This window comes from Phodopus roborovskii, unplaced genomic scaffold (assembly GCF_943737965.1).
Source record: "Phodopus roborovskii unplaced genomic scaffold, PHOROB, whole genome shotgun sequence".
Lineage (NCBI taxonomy): Eukaryota > Metazoa > Chordata > Mammalia > Rodentia > Cricetidae > Phodopus > Phodopus roborovskii.
Window position 1 is genome coordinate 34,002,858 of NW_026126409.1, and position 21,848 is coordinate 34,024,705.

The following is a 21,848-nucleotide window of genomic DNA, read 5'->3' on the forward strand; positions in this document are numbered from 1 at the left end:
TTCCTGTAGACAAAGCCAGATAGACTTTTAAAATTGTAAAATTTCTTTTGCACATAGGTTATACATATTCCTTGGAATTAACCTAGAGGTAGAGAATAATAATATGTATTGTATGAAATACAAAGAAGTAAAAAATTAACTCATCATCAAAATATAATTTGGTTAATATTTTGGTTCAGACCTTTCTCTCTCTCTCTCTCTCTCTCTCTCTCTCTCTCTCTCTCTGTGTATGTGTGTGTGTGTGTGTGTGTGTGTGTGTGTGTGTCAACAAACACATATATATATATAGTTTTGAACCAACCCATACTTGAAGCATGGCTGGACAGCAGTTTTCCTAAGAACAATCTATTCTTACAAAAGAACTGTGGGGAGCAGATTTTTCTTCTAGTGAGTTTACATCTGCTCCTTGTTCCCTGCATAAGAGGAAAGTGGGGTGGCTCTGACACATTCAGTAACGCTTGAGAGTGTATAACCACTATCCTTTACCTACTGTTAGGCATAGCTAGACTGTAGGTCTTTAATTGAGAGTCCACACATGTGTAACCGTTCCGCATATATTCCTAGTGCAATCCTGGCATTTGGGAAGACTCAGAGACCTTCAATTGGATGAAGGATTCAAGAAGAAAATGGTTTTAAGGGAAGAATCTAAATCTTGCCTTCTAGTGAAGGGTAAATTGGCCATCTAAGAAATAATGGATTCCTTTCAGTGTATCTACAAAATTACAATTGGGCCAAATAGAGAATCTTTTATGTCACCTTTTTCTCCCACTCATCCCCCAAGCCACTTGATGGAGTCCCTTTAATTTGGTATGTGTGAGTGAACCCCAGAAATGTGCAGCTTTCTCATCTCCAACCCTCCTGATTGCTCTGAACCCTCCCACCCCCCTTTACCTAGCAGGTACTTCGTTCAGAGAACTAGAGAGGGGAGATGGCTACAGACCCCTTCTTGTAACCCCTCTTCTCTTTTCTCTCCTAGGTTGCTCTCTTCACCATGATTCCCTGCAGAGCGGTGCTGACTTTTGCAAGATGTTTGATCCGGAGAAAAATCGTCACACTGGACAGTCTAGAAGATTCCAAACTCTGCCGCTGCTTAACCACCATGGACCTCATCGCCCTGGGGGTTGGAAGCACTCTTGGCGCTGGGGTTTATGTCTTGGCTGGGGAAGTCGCCAAAGCAGATTCTGGCCCCAGTATCGTGGTGTCCTTCCTCATCGCCGCCCTGGCCTCGGTGATGGCAGGCCTTTGCTATGCTGAATTTGGGGCCCGAGTTCCCAAGACTGGATCTGCTTATCTGTACACTTACGTAACAGTTGGAGAACTGTGGGCCTTCATCACTGGCTGGAATCTCATCCTGTCATATGTCATAGGTATATTTCAAAAACAAATACCAGGGCACACAGGGTAAAAATAGCTCTCCAGAGAGCTTGGGCACTAGGGTTAAACCTGCTTCTCAGCTGTGGGTGCTTCTGAAATAATCACTTGTTCCCTGTCTTGTTTTTGTCACCTCTAAAATACGCCCTCATGGCTGAAGACTGATTTTGCCTCCCCTTTGAATTCATGATACTTAATGAGTTAGAAAGTAGTTTGAAGTTTTCAAAATACTTTTTTTTTTTCCTTTTCACGAGTGTGTGTGTATGTGTGTTCAAATGTATGCTGGTGCACATGCTTCTGTCTTCCAGTGCAAGGGGAGAGCAGAGAACATGTCAGGAATCTTCCTCAGTTGCTCTTTTTGCTTTGTTTGCAGGGGCAGGAGCTCTCTGTTGAGACCAATGGTTACATTCCAGCTAGCCTTGCCCGGCTTGTCCTGGGGCACTGCCTGCCTTCTGAGACTAGACTTACAGGCTGTGCTCCAGAGTGGTAGTTCCTAAAGGATCTGAATTGATATCTTGCTTGTGCAGCAAGTGTTTTAACTGCTTGGCTATCTCCCTAGCCTCTAGTTTTTTCTTGCAAATAAAGTTGCCTGGTAAGAGCATTTACACACCTGTATTAGGTGTACCCAGGCTGCATAGCAAGACCCTGCCTCAAAAAAAAATGTTCTTATCATGCATACATACACTACTATATACATAGTAATTTGTATATATAGTTTTATATATGTACATACACATACATATATACATTACATGCACATTTGGCTTTCTAATGTGGTTAAAATTCTCAGTCAGAGTGAACTAAGCTGGGTTTATCCAGGAATCAACTAGGCAAATGAGTTCTGTTAATTTTCTACCAGTAACCGTTTATTCTCTGAACATTCTGCTTTGGTAAGGTACATCCAGTGTCGCAAGAGCATGGAGTGGGACCTTCGATGAACTTCTTAACAAACAGATTGGTCAGTTTTTCAAGACATATTTCAAAATGAATTACACTGGCCTGGCGGAGTACCCAGACTTTTTTGCCGTGTGCCTTATATTACTTCTGGCAGGTAAGAAAACCAATCATATGTTTTTCCCAATGGGCCCCAGAAAAGTAGGTTACACTGATTTGAAGCCAGTGTTCTCTGAATGAGGTCAGCATATCATATCAAGGCCCATAGGGTCGGGGGGGGGGGGTCACTGTGGGCTTCATCTCCCTGTTTCACAATAGGATTAAATGTGAATGAAAGCAAGAACCCTGGCTTTGGAAGAGAAGGCACCTGGGGTACAGTAAGTCATAGGATGGAGATGTAAGTTTTTGTTTGGAGAGCATCACTTTTTAGTACTAATAAGAGATGTTCAAGAATGGAAAGGGCATTTCTACAAGAAAAACATGTAGAATTCATGGTACTGGTTCATCATGTTAAATGCAACCAAGGCCGTTAGTAAACATACCATTTCTAGAAAAAAAATAGTAGTGTTTTCGGTCATGTATCTACTGCAGACACGTGTTTGAAAAGGAAGCAATCTGCTCACTGGGCATTCTTTTACTGCAGTTATCCTATAGAGAGACATACTTGGCTATAGTACTTTCCACCTTTTACCAGTGTGGTACAATAGAGTCTTAAACAGACTCAAGAACGACAGTAGGGGCATCTAGGCTTTCCATCTTCCTCTGCTACTCACTACATGCAGAATTTGAAAGTCGTCTTCATCTTTTCCTTCTTCAGTATGTTCATGCATGAAATGTTGAGTACCACAGACTGCCTTACCTGGTTCCTTGCTTAGAGTGCAGTATGCACCCAGATGGCAGCCAGTCTTATTTTGTAAGCATAGTTAATCCCCACTGACCCTTACATTGACTATTTGGACATTTTCTATTATGACTGCCCTTCTTATCTACAGATCCTCTTAAGCCAACCTATTTGTTTCAGCTTCTTCCTTGATTTACCCTGAATAATTGGCTCCTTGCTTTCCTGTCCAGCCTTATCTCTATTTTCTCCTTAGGCTTGATGAATGTGACAGAAATAATTTGTCTATTAGGACAAGTGCATGGTTCAAAAAACAGCTTTACATTTTAAAAAAAAATCTGTCATTAATTAAGAAAATTGTAAAAAAAAAAAAAAAAAAGAAAGAAAGAAAGAAAAAGAAAGAAAGAAAGAAAAAAGAGGCACAGGCATGAACAAATTCCATAGGTCCAAAATATTGTGTACCTTGCTTCAAGGGTTGAGAGGCATGTGACATGGGTTAAGGGTCAGTAACATGGATAAGTGGGTAACGGTTTCTTCTGTTAAGCCTGAAGATCCAGGTTCAGTCCCTAGATCCACAGTGGAAGGAGAAAACCAACTCCCAAAGGTTGTCATTTTACTTCTACACTTGAGCTTACTCCACCTCTCCCCCACCCATACAAATAAGTTTAATTTCACAAGCTTTGACAAAAGAAATGCACACATTATTTTTCATTAAAGGACGTTGAATGAACTGCATTGATTCAGTTTAGTCTCAAACAGCCTAGTTAATATTATCATGTTTTATTTAGAAATGGCTTCAATAAACACTCAGCTTTAGTCTTTTAATGATGAGAAGCCTATAGCTATGACACATACTCAGAACTGTTAACTTCTATAACAATGAGACTTTGGCTTTAGCCTGAGTATTTTTCATGTTCATTGACCTTCAGTCTTCTCTTTAAATGTAGTTTAAACTTACACTTGAACTTAGTTCCTAGACTGATTAAAAATTAAAATCTCCCATTATAAGTATTTGCTCCAATTGTATATGCCATACGTCTGCTGGAACTTGTTTTAGTAAAGCTACCAGGGAGGCATGTGTAGTGTTCAGATGAGGTATTTATTGGTATCTAATCTATTGGTGGCAGGTTTAAAAACTAAAGCAGAACATGTATTGGCATGTTTGGAACCCAATATAAAATGTGGCTGTGGCTTTGTTCTTCTTGATGTGTACAACAGAGGCATCTATCCCAATAGCCAATTGCAGAGTTCATAGTTGTGCCAACCCCACAAAATTCCTTTATGCCATTAATGTAACTGTGGTTATGTCAGAGTGGAAACTGCATGCAGGAGAATGCAATGCAACCATTCTCATCTATGCTTGCACAGTTCTGCTTCTGTGATAGCAGGTGCTGTGGATACAGGGCAGTGGCTAGCAGATCTGTGGCACCGTGTTTTCATAGCAACCATTGCCCCAGCAGTAAAAGTTGAACTAAGATCCATACTTCACATAATATGTCAGGTGGGTTAGAGATGCAGATAGGATAAGCATAATAAGCATTTAAAAACTGAAAGGATGGGGCTGGAGAGATGGCTCAGTGGTTAAGAGCACTTGCCGCTCTTCTGGAGGACCTGGGCTCAATTCCCAGCACCCTCACGGCAGCTCATTGCTGTCTGTAACTCCTGCTCCAGGGCACCTGACACCCTCACACAGACAGACAGGCACAATTAATGCTTATAAAATAAATTTTAAAAAACTGAAAGGGAACACGTGAATATTTGAGGGTTGAAGTTTTGGGGAAAATTTTATTAACAGTAGATACTAAAATAGGTACCTGTGGGTTATTCTAACAAATTAATTACATTTATAAGCAATGTGTTAAGGTTAAAAGTAAGATATTGGGCTGGGAGTGAAGTTCATTGTGAGCATCTGCCTAATACACACAAGGTCATGGGCTCTAAATTTACCACTAAAATGAACCAAATGAAGTAATTTTTAAAATGATGAAGATGTACCATAAATGACTGGCAAAAAGCTAATAACATTAATATATAAATACCTCTTATAAATCAGCATAAATAAAATACTCTGACTTAAAACGTCTGTATTGCAAATGGGGCCAAATCTTGTTTTGTATAAAAATGCATGCCCTGGGGTTGGGAAGATGACTTAGTGGGTAAAGTTGCTGCCATACAAGCATGAAAATGTGAGTCTGGATGTCCAGAACTCGTCTAGAAGCTGGGAATGGCACTATGCATCTGTAACCCCAGCACTGGGAATGGGAGCAACTAAGGCAGGTGAGTCCCTGAATCCCCAGAGCCTATTGGACAACTAGCCTAGTCTGCCAAGGAGCATGGATACAGTGGGAGACAGACTATCTCAAAAATGAACATGTAATCAAGGACTACATCCACAGCAACCTCTGATCTCCATATGTATTCTCATGCACACATGCATACACTCACACAAACACATGTACATAACACACACACACACACACACACACACACACACACACACACAATGCCTGCCCTCCCATGCACTCTTAGTTTGTAGACTATTATAAGAAAAATATTAGAAAATGCAGAGGGGTATTTATAAGATGACAGTGATGTCAGTGCTGTTTATAAAATAAAACCAAGAATGACCTAATTGTCTATAAATAAGGGATTAAAGTATCTCTGCATAGTATATTACGCAGCTGCTAAAACTAATGATAAATTTGTTGGTGCAGGAATATATGTGTGTGCATGTGTAGAATTTTGTGGGGGCACCATAGTTTACCTTTATTCTTTATACTGTTCTGTTTTTTCAAACTACCTGAATAGGGTATTTACATTCCTAATATAAAGTAAATCTATCAGGTGAGAACAGATTTAACAGAGAACTTTTTTGGCATGGCCCTTAGGAGAATTATTTTTTGCTGATACAATCAGAAGGTGCATGACAGACTTGTACATTATCCCTGGAATATCTTTTAAGGACAGCCTTTCAAATGAGGTGTTGTGCCTGTGCCTACCATGGTAGTAATAACCAGAGTTACTATACTTGCACAGTGTGGAACTCTTGAGTGTGAGCATAGCCTGCTTTCAGAAAGCAAAATCAGTGGTGTCTCCAAAGTCATTGTCTCACCCCAAAGTAATTAAGGGAACCAGCCATAGAATTGAAGAAACAGAAGTTAGAGGTATGAATACCAGTACAATAATCTCCAATGCATCTGTTGGCATCAGGATAGCATTGCCTTTCCTATGGTTGAAGTGCCCACATTAATGCCTTCTCTTTTTCCATAGGTCTGTTATCTTTTGGAGTGAAAGAGTCTGCTTGGGTGAATAAATTCTTCACAGCTATTAATATCCTGGTCCTCCTCTTTGTAATGGTGGCCGGCTTTGTGAAAGGAAATGTGGCTAATTGGAAGATCAGTGAAGAGTTTCTCAAAAATATATCAGCAGATGCCAGGTAAACTATTTAGTCCCTCTCCCACTCCCGCCTCCTTCCCTTTCGCTCCTCTTTCCTCCGCTCTCTCTGTGTTACATTTTAAGAGAACATTACTTGCAAGTTCTCTGTAGAGCAACAGTTCTGTCTTGTTGCTGCTGAGACCTTTCTGGAGGATGGCTCTAGGATGTGGCTTCTCTTCCTAGGTTCCCCATACCAAGGGAGGGGTGTGCAACCCACTGAGGCACTGCATTCTGCAGCTTCTTGCTCCCAATGAATCCTCTAGGGCAATGTCTAACCCCTACTAGAGCTCACCCTCTACTCCCCAACACGTCACAACCTCTAAAGAACTAGGAATAGTTTTGATTCATGCACCCTGTGGTTTCTCCTTTGGGGGCCATCAGTTTCATTGCATGCCTTCAGGCTTTTAAGAATTTTGAAAGATGGGTACGGTGGCTTATGCCTTTAATCCCAGTATTTGGGAGCTAGAGGCAGGTGGATCTCTGAGTTGGAGACCATCCTGGGGTATAGAGTATGTCTCAGAGAAGCTAGAGCTACACTGAGAAACACTTGGGGGAAAAAAACATTGGAGCCTGTCCTAGTTTGGGTTTCTACTACTGCAAGGAGACACCATGAACACAGCACCTCTTATAAAGTGAAACATTAATGAAGTGGCTTCCAGATGAAGAGGTTTAGTTTAGCCCATTATTATTATTATGGTGAGATATGGTGGCATGCAGGTGGCCATCATGCTGGGGAAGGAGCTATATCTTAGCCCCAAAGGCAACAGGAAGTGGTCTGAGAAAATGGGAGTGGCTTGAGCATATATGAAACCTCAAGGCTCACCCCCACAGTGACACACTTTCTCCAACAAGGCTAAACCCACTCTAACAAGGCCACACTTCTCATTAATGCTACTCATTTGGGGGCTGTTTTTATACTTAGTATTATTAGTTTCATAAGTGGAAAAAAGTTTACAGAAGTATCTATTACATGTTGTAAGGTGTTTTTTATTTATATATGTCATTTACAATCATCGTGATAAGGGAAAGACAGTGTGTTCTAATCTTAAAGTTTTTGATATATACTAAAACATTACATGTTCATTATGATTAATCAAGCCTATGGGATTCTTCTGTTCTCCCTTTTCAACTATATCCTAAGTAAATTTTATGGACTTTTTTCTATTTTTTATTTTATTTGTTCAGTGTGTATGTGTGTCTGTCTCTGCGCATGTTCATGCATGCGTACGTGCGTGCGTGCATGTGTGTATGTGTGTGTGTGTGTGTGTGTGTATGTGTGTGTGTGTGTGTGTGTGTGTGACTGAGATAAATGCATAGATGTTGGAAGATACTTTGCAAGAGTTGATTGCCTTCTTCCAAGATATTGTTCTGGTTCTGGGAATCAAACTGGTTGCCAGGCTTGTAGACAAGTGCTTTTATATTGTTACCAATCTACATTACTGAGTCAGCTCACCATCCACTAAATGAATTTTAAAGATGTACAGTCTGCCTTTCTTTTTTCTCATGAGCTGAGAATTGATTCTTGGAGGGAAGGGGATAAAGAGAAAGTTTCTTGCCTTTATTGTAGAGCATCGCTCACATGCAGGATCTCAGATGTCGAAATCTGCTTGCCTGTATGCTCATCTAGCACACGTCTCAGGAGGCTGAGGCAAGAGGACTGACACAAGTTTAAGTCTAGCCTGGGCTACATTGCAGGTTCCAGGCTAATGTGGACTCTCTGTCTCTCTCTCTCTCTCTCTCTCTCTCTCTCTCTCTCTCTCTCTCTCTCTCTCTCTCTCTCTCTCTCCCTCACACACACACACACACACAACACACACACACACACTTCGAAATTTGGTCTGGCCTTCTGTGTTTGCTATTGAATAGCCTAAGTTGGATATCAGTGATATAGAGGAGCATTGTGAGGGAGTTAACCATGTTCTCCAGTACAAGTTGACAGAATAAAGTTGCGGGTTTATATACATTAGCTCCAAAGAGCCAGTGAGCAACAACAGTCTTCCAGGGATGTGGTTTGAGAGAAATCTCCAGAAGGTATAGTTTCCATGAAGCAGCTGACTGGTCTTTTCTTTTCCTCAGAGAACCGCCTTCTGAAAACGGAACAAGCATCTATGGGGCTGGTGGCTTTATGCCCTATGGATTCACAGGAACTTTGGCTGGTGCTGCAACTTGCTTTTATGCCTTTGTGGGCTTTGACTGCATTGCAACAACTGGTAAGGGCAGTGCAAGGGTACCACAGGGGCAGCCATGGGTACAGCAGAGGGTCCAGGAGAGGGGGTGAGATGTAGGGTGGGGTGGGAAGGGTACAAACTCCAGATCCACTTGCAGCCCACACTGCATCTGATAGGAAAGCCACTTGGCGAAACTCTCAGAGCAGTGGTCCTGTCAAGAGCAGCATCTGCCCTGAAGATGTTATGACGACAACCTAAGACCACACTTCTGGCTGATCAGATGAGGAATCTTAAATGATGCTCACAATTCTATTCTTAACCTTTTAACGAAAAGTTCTGCCCCTCCAGATGATTACTGTTTTAAATTGTCTTATTCTCTGACTTGGGCTTTTAACTAAAAGTTCTGTCCGCTGCAGATGGTCATTGTCTCAAATTGTCTTTTCATTCACCAGGCAAAATACTATACCAAATCTTTTCTCTTTATGCCAAGTGACAAAACACTCACCCCAGTATCTTTCAGGGTTCCCCGTTGAACAGCCTTTAACTTACTGTGTCTGGGGAGCTTCAAATGTTAATCTTGGGAGAAGAATATTTTGATTTTTCTATAGAAACTAAAGTTTCATATAAATAGACAAAATAAGTTTGTTTGAAGCCTTCTGTTCAAAAGCTTATGGAATACCAGTGCAGTTGTTTTCCAAATGGCATCACTGCCTTTCTAGATCTAAACTCTTAAGAGTGCTCATGGATCTCCCCACCACACCTTTTTGAAGGTTTGAAATTGACTTGCGTATTCCATTCTTCTCTTCTCCCTCTGATAGTTGGATCATTTTTTTATTACTCACAAAGTATCTTGAAGGAGAGAAGGGAAATTTTATGGGAAATAGATAGAAACCACTAAGAATGCAGAAGGTAAATGACCACCAACGAGGGGAATTTGATCGACAGGACGTTCCTAAGCTGTTTAGCTGTTTACTAACCATGCACACCTTTCTGTTTGTGTTTCCTTAGGTGAAGAGGTCCGGAACCCCCAAAAAGCTATCCCCATTGGAATAGTGACTTCCCTACTGGTTTGCTTTATGGCCTATTTTGGGGTTTCTGCAGCTTTAACGCTTATGATGCCTTATTACCTTCTGGATGAGAAAAGCCCACTTCCTGTAGCATTTGAATACGTCGGATGGGGTCCTGCCAAATATGTTGTTGCTGCAGGATCCCTGTGCGCCTTGTCAACAAGGTACATTGTACTGTTCTTGGGACTGGGGCTCTTAGGTATCTTACAGAATGTCTTCAGATTTGCTTTTGTGGGTTTTAAGGATAGCTCTGTAGTAGAATGCTTGACTTGCATTCTGGAGGCCCTGGGTCAGCACTGTAGCCGCTGCTACCACAAGATTGATTTCTTATAGTCTAAAAATATCCTAACATGAGGAATGCATTATACAACTATGCACTCAATGAATAATTTGCACAGAACCACTGTCTAGAAATCTTGAGTAGTTACAAAAATCTTCAGTGACCATCATCAGCTGAGTCAGTTTTTTTTTCTTTTTTTCTTTTTTTTTTTTTTTCAGGATAATGGTGGTCTAAGAGTTCCTCCAATAGTAATTAATTTCCATTGCACTGGGACACACATATATCTGTGTCACACATAACCACATATTATGTTAGACACCTTTGGGGTGTTCATGCTACTGGCATCAGTATTGCTTGAATTATTTCAGTCGGAGATTATACACAGACTTCACACTTGGGACAATTGTCTATGAAACAGTAGTATGTCTGGGAATAGAAGCCACATGCTGTATCATTTTTTAAATGTAATTTTTTTCCCTTTAGCTCTTATCAGAATGTATTTACTCAAGGGACTGAAATTACCAGTGGGAATTCTTTATTTATATGAAAATGGAATTTGACTGTCAAACTTTCAGATTTTCATTAGCTACTTATTTAATATGTTACAGCTCATGCCTCAGGTTTCCAGAGCCTCTCATATGATCCGAAACAAAACATCTCATTCTAGTTCATGTCACACTTCATGCCACACTGGGAAAAACCTTTTGCTTGAGAATTCCTTTTTTTAAATTGAAAACACTTTACACAATTCTAAAACTAGAAATTTTCTTAATATAATTTATCAACATGACTTTTCATTTTTTTTCTTTCAAATATGTTTTTAGTTTCTATTCCCAACATACTAAGTGAGTTTAGGAATTCTTAGTCATCTGCTGTTGATGGGGTTCACTAGGAAGAATTTTGAATAGTTTAAAGTCCAAACTTTGAGTATACGGTGTCACCATGATCTTCAAAGGGGTGAAAAGATTCCCTGTAGCTACATCAACTGTTGATACACATCTCACTATTATGGTTGGTCCTTATACACACACACACACACACACACACACACACACACACACACACACAGTGAATTTTTGGAAACTTTAGCTATGCTGTCAACTTTGAAAAAACAAAGGGTTTCTTATTTTACTGTGTTGAGTTGGCATTGTACAGAAGCCAACAGCCGTATTGGTTTAGAAATGTTAAACTTACTTTTTTTCCATTTGTGTAAGGATAACACACTGCATTAAATAGGTATGGTTTTATCTATGTGGGTTTGGTGACAGAAACTAATAAAGTATTCTGTAAATAATGGGGGAAAAGATAAAATAATAGATGTTGTTGGAGACAAGGTCTTGCTATAAAGCTACCCTCAAAGGGAAGTTCAAGCTACCCTCAAACCTTCAGCAGTCTTCTGCCTCAACCTCTCAACTGATAGAGTTTTAGGCATGAGCCACCATGCTCAGCCTTTCCAAAAAAAAAAAATAGACTTTTAAAATCAAATATTTTACCTCTTTTTCTTAAGTATTTTCACAACTGAATCATATATGGAACGACAAGAGCAATAAACATAAATAATTCAATATATGTTAAGCAATAATTGTATAGTAAACCTCACTGTTACTAACATTTAATTGTAGCTCCTTCTGTATACTAAATCTATAGTATTATTTTAAGCCATTCTTTACCTTTATAATTTTGATGCTTGGAACTATTACTTGTATCAAAGATCAAGCTATAGCATGTAAAATCATGGTAATATGAAAATACATAATCTGTATAAATGGGTGATGTACTGTGACATAAATTAATCTTTTTAATTACCCATTAATTTGGGAATTTTGTTTTCTGAATTATTAACACTAAAACATCCTAGTGTTTTATATTTAATTTTATTTTGCAATGCCTAATTCAGTTTTAATTCCATAACAATCATGGATATAAACAAATGAACTTGCAATATTATTTTTAGTGTTACAATTTGGTTGGGCAAATATTTGCAAGAGTAATGAGTAACACCATGGCCATTATTGGCTGGTGTGTTTAAATAAATGCCCAATCATAATGCACTATGTAAAACTATGTGAGTCCTTGATCCCAGCTGCCATGCTGAGTGTTATACAATCATGTGTTTTTATTCTGGGTGTGATCATGCATGACTATGTTTGCCATACTGCATGTCTTTGCTTTTTACTCAGTCTTCTTGGATCCATTTTCCCAATGCCTCGTGTAATCTATGCTATGGCGGAGGATGGGTTGCTTTTCAAATGTCTAGCTCAAATCAATTCCAAAACGAAGACACCAATAATTGCTACTTTGTCATCGGGTGCTGTGGCAGGTGAGAGCGTTGACTTTTACTAAGACAAGGGGGATCGTTTTCATCAAGAACTCTGGAGGATGTGGATCGTTAGGTGGTTTTCAGTTTTGATTAACAAAAAGTTCGATAACTGTGTGACTTTCCTATTTTGATTTCTTTGTGTACCTATATGTACCCTTGCAGAATAATACTCAACTCACGTTGGATTATGAATTTTTCTGTTCTAGTCTTCTGGGTTCTATGTTCCCCTTACCCCGCATTCTGTTTGCCATGGCCCGGGATGGCTTACTGTTTAGATTTCTTGCGCGAGTGAGTAAGAGGCAGTCACCCATTGCTGCCACGTTGACCGCGGGGGTCATTTCTGGTAAGCCTTACAAACATAGGTTTCTCCGTCACTGGACTAAAACGTGCTGTGCGGATGCATGGACTTAAAAAGGGTCTGCATGCTGTGCATGTAAGTTAAGAGAAAATTCCTGGGTAAATTAATGTGTGCGTATTGGGATTAACATCTGACAATTATGGTGATGGTGAATCCCTGAAATCCATTCATAGCTAATCACCGCGGACTCTGTTTTTACTACTTTAACCATTCAGGCATCTAACCAATGTGCAAAGAGTTGTGAATGACTCTCCACTCTGTATTAGGTATCACTCTTCTAACTGATGAATAAGCACATAAAGTTATAATTCTGTCACAGAAAAATTTTTAAATTGAATCATGGCTTAATATTGGGAGTACTAATTTTTAAATGATTGTAGGACTTTTGAAAAGTTAAACTCCACCAATTCCTAGGATAATATAAGAAAAATGCCAAGGATAATCTGAAGTTGGTTACTGTCATCACTGCCCAGGATGGAGAGCATTGCCCAGCAGGGTTAGACTTGCACCTGCCCAGCCCCCCACCCCCACCCCGTAGGAACCTAGTTGTCCTTCAATAGTTTGGACATGTAGGCTTTGCTCCTAGAATCCAGATTGCCTACATTTTGATATACTATGATGTCCATGCTAACTTCCTCTGACCAGATTCTTAGAGCCTGTGGAAATTTCCAGGGATGGTATGGACAGAGAAAATGGTCTTAAGGGCTTGACACAGAAAGAAGAAAAAAGACTGTAGTGAACTTTATAGCTAAGTGAACTGAACTGTCTCAGGAACTGATGTTCAAATAAAATCTCTGACTTTGTTGAGACTCTAATGCACTAGGAAGTTGGGATCAAGAATGTGTTATTATGCCGGGCAGTGGTGGCACACACCTTAAGTCCCAGCACTCGGGAGGCAGAGGCAGGTGGATCTCTGTGAGTTCGAGGCCAGCCTGGTCTACAGAGCAAGTTCCAGGGCAGGCTCCAAAATAATACAGAGAAACCCTATCTCAAAAAGCAAAACAAAACAAAACAAAGAATGTATTATTACATACCCAGCCAGTTTTTATTTCAGATCAGGAAGCATTGTCTAAGTAGTTTTCATCTAGCAGATCTTCTAAATATGACACTTGAGACATATGTGAGAAGGTCGAATCACTTATCTTCCTCAGGCTTAAATTTCTGCCCCAATAAAATGAAGATTCTTTCAGGTCAGTGGTTATCAACCTGTGGGTTGCAACCCCTTTGGGGTCACATATCAGATATCCTGCATATCACAGTAGTAAAATTACAATTATGAAGGAGCAACGAAACAATTTTATGGTTGAAGGCTCACCATAACATGAGAAACTGTACTAAGGATCAAGCATTAGGCAGATAGAGAACCAATGTTCATTGTAATGTTAAAGATGAACCATGTCATAAAAACGTCTCCACAAAGTAAAAATCATTCCTGTTAATAATTATACTTGGAATGTAGAGTTTTAAAGATAATTTAGCTTTTCCTTCATTTAGGGAGAATGGAATTTAACAGTATAATAGGACAGTTAATGGTGGAATGCTTTCTAAAATATCATATATTTTACATTCTCACACCCAAATTTGCATCTTCTAAAATTTAGATTAGAGAGTGTATATGAATAATCAGCATTTGGCTATCTGTGGTCATTAAAAGCATGCTAAAAGCTCAGTAATCCATTATATAGTTATACTAGTAATAAAGTGTTTGCAGAGTGAGGCATGTGGTGCATATTCAGAGAGCAGATGAAATACTGAGAGGTTGTAAGGACAGGAAAAGCTCTGTCTGAATCTACCCATTGTAACCTTATGTCAACCTGTCTATAAAAAGGAAGAATCCTATCAAGGAAGGCCTTGGGAAGTTGCTGGATTTGGTAAATAAATACATAGTGAAATAATGTCATTTTATGTAACTAAAACGAAAGTAATTTCCTCTGCCTCCTAGGATCATTGTCTGAAGATAAAGTGAGTTCATAGATTATAAACTGTGCAAAGAGGTCTAGGACACCATATAAATTGAACGCGGTGTTATCTATTTACTGAGATAGGGAGTATATGTAGTAAGTTCAGCTAATATAAGGCATTTTTACTTTTTAACATCGTTCAGATCTTGTGTACAGGATCATAAGTTGATTTTTCACATCTAATCTGTCTTCCAGAGCATGTGACTTTAGTTTGATTAGTGTTTACATGCAAAATGTCATTTCATTGAAAAATAAGTATTATTTTTGTGAAGACAACTTAAAATGTTTTGAGTTGCACATGACATGATGCAGATGGAACTGTAAGTGATTATGTAACTTGTAATGAGAAAACTGGCATTTCCTAGCAAATGTTTGTTTACCTTCCAACACCTCAGAAGACAGTATTCTGCCATATATTTTTACACTTGGTCAAGCCAAGTTTGTTTTAAATAATCATACCAGATGCATTTAGCACCTCCTAAAGAGCTGGGTACTTTGAAGTCTTAGTGTTAGCAGTTTATATGGCCCAGAGACCATCTTATGATGTTGTGATATTGATCTATCATTGGTACCAAAACAGAAAACCATCAGTCAGTTGTTCCTGACTGAGTGAACAGCTACAAGAAATGTCCTCAGAGGCCTTTGATTGACCTTTCTTATCTGTTTCCCAACAGCTGTCATGGCTTTCCTTTTTGACCTGAAGGCTCTTGTGGACATGATGTCCATCGGCACTCTTATGGCCTACTCTCTGGTCGCAGCCTGTGTGCTCATCCTCAGGTGAGTGTCTGTTGGTTCTGAAGGGCATGTTCCAGGTGGGATATAGGGAGTAGAGACAGTAGGACTGCAAAGAGCCAGCAGTTTTGACAAAATGGGAGGCCATGGCCATTAAGTAAGATGGAGTATAGGAAGCAGACATGGCTTTTAGCAAAAAAAAAAAAAAAAAAAAAAAAAAAAAAAAAATCAAGTAGAGTTTGACCCTTACTGATAGTTTGTCCTAGTCTCCAAGGCAGTTTATTTAAATGTGTGGAGGTACATAAACATGTTGTATTTTGGAAGTTATAAATACTAGCAGACTGACAAATAGAGCCCTATTCTTGACTACTACACGATACTGCCTTCGTTATATTAGCAACATAGCCTGAATATTTTTTTCAAGTCAATAAATGTATATCTCCCAAATATGTATGTACTTATTAGTACTTTTAGCATTAATAATTCAATGCTAAGGTTTTTTCCTAAAGACCTTTTATCAAAGAGACACCAACAAATGGATGTAAATCATAGTCCCAGAAAAGGTAGATTGACAAGTATGAAGAAAACATGAATATGAATAACAGCAGGAGAATAGTGACATACATGAAGGCACATGTATTCAGTGGCTTCTATAGTAATAACTGATATTTTGGTATATAGATAACTTCCCATTTTGAAGAGACAAAGCCATAGCATTTGAATTTGTTTAAATCACATTATAAATTTACATCAAGAAATAATAAATGCTTATGTATGCATACATGACAGGATGAACTTAGACCAAAATGCTAATGATGATTAACTTAATGTTGCTATCAGTCATTGTTACTTCCTTAGAGCATTTTCCTTAGTGAATACATTTCTTTACATGGGAGGGCGGTTCTGAAATAAACAAGGGCTGCAGATACTAGGAGGTGAAGCAGGCTATGCTGATGAGCACTGCAGGAACAGGGCAAATAAAAGAGGAAAAATGATGTCTGTGGAGTAGTTAGGTGGCCAAGTAGCTACATGAGCATCTCTGCGTGGAGCTAGATGAATCAGAACACATGAGCAGAGGAACAGGCTCTGGTGGTGGCCTTTGAGTCATCCCAAGCCAGAGACCCTGTCCTCCATAGCTGGTGGCTGTTTCTGTATCCGTTAATCATGATTCCATTGGGCACTGGAGGCTTCAGAAACTACCCTGCTGCCAACATTGTGTCACCTTAATTCTAACTTTTTGGCATCTACTGTACAACTTCCTGACTAAAGAGCAATGAGAGGGAATTCAGAGTTGCTATTCAGACTTGATGGAAGAGGTTTGTAGCCTGGCTGAGCACACTCTGAGTTGCAGACATGAGATGTGTCACCTGACTGCACACACCACCATGACTTTGTAAAGCATCTCACCTAGGAGTTTATGGTGACAATTTCATTCGGGCCTATGAGAGTAAAGACACTGGTATTTATTTGGGGATAGGTACCAACCTGGCTTGTGTTATGAGCAGCCCAAATATACCCCTGAGAAGGAAATTCTGGAATCATGTCCCAGTGCGACTTCGAAAAGTGAGTCCCAGGTCACCATGCTACAAGGACAGGGCTTCAACCTCCAGACCCTCTTCAACCCCTCTGCTCTGCCCACACGACAGTCAGCTTCCCTCGTGAGCTTTCTGGTGGGATTCCTGGGTAAGTCTTCACTGCCAATGTTGAAAAGTCCAACAAGTATGGGTGTGTGAAACCAGTGTATGTGGAAAGCAAAGGACAAGGCCTTACATTGCCCAGGATGTGTTAGCAGCCAGTTTGAGACATGAAGTTTGACCTAGAGAGGTACTGGTAGTTGAGGTTGTGTTATATTGTGTAGGAAGATTTATGAGCTGGAGAAATGGCTCTATGGGTAAAGAACATGCTGCATAAATCTGAGTCTCTGAGTTAAGATTTCCAAAACCCCTGTGAAGCAGAGTACACATGCCTGTAGTACCAGTGTGAAATGGCAACGTGGGAGTTAGAAAGAGAATTCCCCAGTAGCTTCCTGTTCACAGAGACAAATAACAGACCATACCTCAAACAAGGTGGCAAGTGGCAACCAACATCCAAGGCCATCTTTTGTCCTCCTCATGTGTGCTATGACACACATGCTCCCACAGTTGCATACATGCACACAACAGCAAGGAATTCCTACTGTAAGAGTGGCAGAATTATAAACTGACACAGTCCATTAGCAGAAGGCGCTCCCTGTGTTAAAGAATCAAGTCATGTAGCAGAACTGGAACCCAATGGTATTGGGCAGCAATATAGGGAAGATTTGTTTGTGCATCTGGCTACCTGATCTTCTATATGTTTGGTGATATCTACTGGGCATTATCTGTGTGCCAGGCACTGGCCTGGGCACTTGGGGTAGTGACACAGACTGTCCTTGCTCTTGAGGATTGTATAGGAAGATCATGACAAACAAGGGAAGAACAGGTTTCCCTGAGAGCGATAAGGGCTTTCATTGCATACTTGATGATCAGAAGAAGCCTGACATCATTTCCTGGAATGTGGAAGAGAGATTCAGATCATGTGATATTGTTTGTTTGCTTTAACAAATAGTCTTTGCTTAAAATAAGCAAAGCTGCCACATTTCATTTGACAAAAAAATGGAAGCCACACACCATCAGAAACATCCTATCCATACAGACTGAGACTAGGAAAGGAGGAGCCCTGGTCACATGAGGGACAATGCATGATGTTAGTGACACATGGGGAGGTTGGCCTCTGAAAAGACAGAAATGAGAACATGCACATGATTCTTAGATGGGTGTCATGGACAGTTTTTTTCACAACAGAAAAAGAAGTGAGGGTTCTGTGTGACAAAGCAGATGGTAAAGAACTTGATACTGTGCCATGATAGGCCACTAGAATTGAGAAACTTGAGGGCAGGATGTGTGTTGACTCTTCCTTGTGTACTGACCACCACAGCCTTTCTCATCTTGGGCATGAGCATCCTAACCACGTATGGAGTCCAGGCCATTGCCAGACTGGAAGCCTGGAGCCTGGCTCTTCTCGCCCTGTTTTTTGTCCTCTGCACTGCGGTCATTCTGACCATTTGGAGACAGCCACAGAATCAGCAAAAAGTAGCCTTCATGGTATGTGAAATAATAATTAGAAATCCTAATTGTTATATATATATACTCCCTCTGTATGTTGTCTGTTTGTTTAATTTTTCTAAACAAAAGCGAGCAATGAACAACAAGCCTGTCAAAATTCCCTGCGGAATTCCTTTTAGTCACAGTACGTGAGTTGTCTCACTCCCCTTCTCAGAAATTTGAGTATACATGTGTATAGTGAACAAATTTTGTGCTTAACAGTCTATAATATCAGAAAAATAATTCATGAGATTCTGGGTTTAGTCCCCAGCACTAAAAATTAAAAGTTAAATGAAGATGAAAAGGATGGAGGAAAGAAGATAATTTGAGGGTTTTATTTTCAGAAATTTGAAGCCCTCTTTTGAGGATGTATTCCCACCAGCTGCCTTCATCTGCAAGTTAAATTATCCTGCCCCCACTGGAACTAGCAGTAGGCCTGGATGTGGACAGAGCTTCCTGGAAAGGCCCCCCCAGGATGCTACATGTATCCAGAGTTCCAGAAATGAGACCAGTAACCTCTAAGCTACACTGATGCCTAATCTAAACCCTGTGGTATCTTGATGATAATCTGCAGGTGTGGCTGTGTTTCAGCTTCAGCAAGTAATGAGAAAGATTTTCTTTTCACTAGTTTCTATGGGGATAGCATTTGTTCGGGGCCTTCCCCACCCCACCCCCTTTTTGAGACTATAAGCTCAGTGATATGATTACATGTCAGGTATCGACCTCCCTTGAACTTACTTGGAAAATATGTTTTTACAGTAACACTATTATCAAAGGATGTTTTTTCCCCATAGGTCCCATTCTTACCCTTCCTGCCAGCCTTCAGCATCCTGGTCAACATTTACTTGATGGTCCAGTTAAGTGCGGACACTTGGGTCAGATTCAGCATCTGGATGGTGCTTGGTAGGTCTTGTGATGCCTTTCACACCTGGAGCTTGAGTCACTTTGCTCTGTGGGCAGTGGTTACAAGAACGGGCTGTCTCCCTTCCTAAAACTGAAGGCTCTGTTCATTTCTTCCCATTCCAACTTCATCTCCATGTTTATTTTCCCAGTATTTCCTAATGCCTTTCCTTTGGTTTTTCTTTCCTTTTGTTTTCTTTTCTTTTGTGCTGAGGACACAACCGAGGACTCAGACATGCTATCACAGGCCTCTGTCACTGAGCCACATCTCCAGCCCTTCAGATGCCATTTTTCATTCAAATCTCCAAGTAACCTTGGAGTTCACACAGATGATTCTGTCTTCTCTAGATTATGAATGAGAAAAGTGTAGCCCCTCAAATAGTTGTCATAACAATGCCAAACCCTTACCCAGCTTTCTAAACTAGGACAAAGCATTTATAGGTAAATGTATTCTAAGGACTCTTAAAAAACATTGCCTCCTTCTCCCCACAGTCTATTGTGGCTATTGACAGTCATTGACAGTCATTTTGTGCTCAGGGCTTAAGCCTCCCATTTGATAGTAACAGGTAGAAGGGCATCCATGTCCATTGTGAACACAGGGCTCGCTTTCCAGACTACACGACCATGACTCTGATAACCATAACCACTGCTAGGGCTACATATGTCACGTGAGCCTCGCCCATCATTCTGCTTAAAGTTATTATGTTGAGTTTTGAGAACATAAATAGGAAATTTCCACATAGCTGCTGTCTGAAAATACTCGTTGAGAGAAAAATATGTTCTATAAGATTGGTGTATTGCAAAGAAGAGGTGTTTTCTATCTAGATAGGGGATCTATGCAACATCTGATTTTCACATTTGATTTCATGTTGAAGATTTACGTTTTTATTTAAGCATATTTTTATTTGTTTTTTATTTAGCTATATTTTAGATTTTATTTATTTATTTATTGTGTATACAGTGTTCTGTCTGCATGTATCTCTGCAGGCCACAAGAGGGCACCAGATCTCATTACAGATGGTTGTGAGCTACCATGTGGTTGCTGGGAATTCAACTCAGGACCTCTGGAAAAGTAGCCAATGAATGCTCTTAACCTCTGAGCCTTCTCTCCAGCCTCCTTTAACTATTTTTTAAATTGAAATATAATTATATTACTTTCCTTCCTCCCTTCCACCCAGGTACCTCCCTTTTACCCCTCCCATTCACCCCTCACACACACACATACTCTTAAGTTGATAGCCTCTAGAATCACAGGCAACAGCTAACAACTGCAACGGAAGGAGAGTTAGCATCTCCCAGGGATGAGCACCCTTTTTGGTTGCCCAATGCAGAGTGGTCTGCCCTGAAGCCATATCCACATGGATAGCAAAAGCACATTTATTTATATATAATATATGCACACATTCTCTTTTTGCAAGGTTGTACAGAGAGGGGGAGACTTACTATATTGAGTTGTCCACATTAAAACATTTCCTAAAACACCAATATGCATTCTCTCCCCAAAGGCTTTCTGATCTACTTCGCTTATGGCATTAGACACAGTTTGGAGGGCAACCCCAGGGATGAAGATGATGATGAAGATGTCTATGCAGACAACATCAATTCTGCAACAGAAGAGAAATCTGCCATGCAAGCAAATGACCATCACCAAAGAAGCCTCAGTTTACCTTTCATATTCCATGAAAAGACAAGTGAATGCTGATGCCAGCCAGCGGTCTTACCGCACATGGCTTACAAGGTGTCAACTGTGGCAGGATGTCACCATCATGCTGGAATGTCATGGGTTTGCTGCACACATGGTTCACCTAACTTACAATTCCTCCTCCATATAACTTCTCTTCTGATGGTGAATTATGTGTTTGGGAAAACTGCCTGAGCGCACTCCTCAGCACCGAGGATCCCCAAAGTAATGTGCCTGTGTGTATACATGTATGTGTGGGAATGTGAGTGTTACATGTTGTTGGTTTTTATTACTATGTGACATTATTCCAGCATTGTAATGGGTGGCATATACTGCACATACTAATTAGTATAGAGTATTCTGTATATGCCTAGGTGGTTAAGGAAATAGTGATGATTTTCTCCTTATTAGGTCTATGGCTGTCAATTTGGACTTTCTGAAAATGCAGCCACCTGTCATGATGTTTAACAGTGGTCAGGGTTGACAGGAAATAAGGAATGAGCCTTTGCTGTACATTACAATGCCCTGGTAGAGTTATCACACATTTTCTTCTCCTACTTGCTAAAACAGTTTACTGAAACTTTAGCCAGGGGGGGAGTGTTTGTTTCTTCTGTATGACAGGATGGAGAAAGAGTATGTGACACCAGGTGGCCACTCCTGTTTTTAAGAGCCTTGTTCTTTAAATATAACACTTCCACCTGCTGTAAGTGATATGCTTTCC

General features: G+C 40.2%; 1 protein-coding gene across 2 annotated transcripts; it reads left to right on the forward strand.

Annotated features, from left to right (window-relative positions):
- Positions 1-980: 980 nt before the first annotated feature.
- Slc7a2 (solute carrier family 7 member 2) lies at positions 981-21,664 on the forward strand. 2 transcript variants are annotated; one of them, XM_051182309.1, is made up of 11 exons: positions 981-1,367; positions 2,267-2,422; positions 6,374-6,539; positions 8,615-8,748; positions 9,715-9,937; positions 12,580-12,716; positions 15,367-15,469; positions 16,902-17,107; positions 18,380-18,546; positions 19,341-19,449; positions 20,952-21,664. In XM_051182309.1, the coding sequence occupies exons 1-11, from the start codon at positions 992-994 to the stop codon at positions 21,146-21,148; spliced, it is 1,974 nt and encodes a 657-aa protein (XP_051038266.1). In that variant the 5' UTR covers positions 981-991; the 3' UTR covers positions 21,149-21,664. The 2 variants fall into 2 exon arrangements, with proteins under 2 accessions (XP_051038266.1, XP_051038265.1); XM_051182308.1 differs by lacking the exon at positions 12,580-12,716 and adding an exon at positions 12,234-12,373 and having other exon boundaries at positions 20,952-21,661.
- Positions 21,665-21,848: the final 184 nt, after the last annotated feature.

Coding starts and splice junctions, on each gene's coding strand:
- Slc7a2 (XM_051182308.1), top strand. CDS start 992: ATGATTCCCTGCAGAGCGGTGCTGACTTTTGCAAGATGTTTGATCCGG. Junction 17,108..18,379: donor CTTTCTGGTGGGATTCCTGG/GTAAGTCTTCAC, acceptor TGACCACCACAG/CCTTTCTCATCTTGGGCATG. Junction 18,547..19,340: donor AGCAAAAAGTAGCCTTCATG/GTATGTGAAATA, acceptor TTTTCCCCATAG/GTCCCATTCTTACCCTTCCT.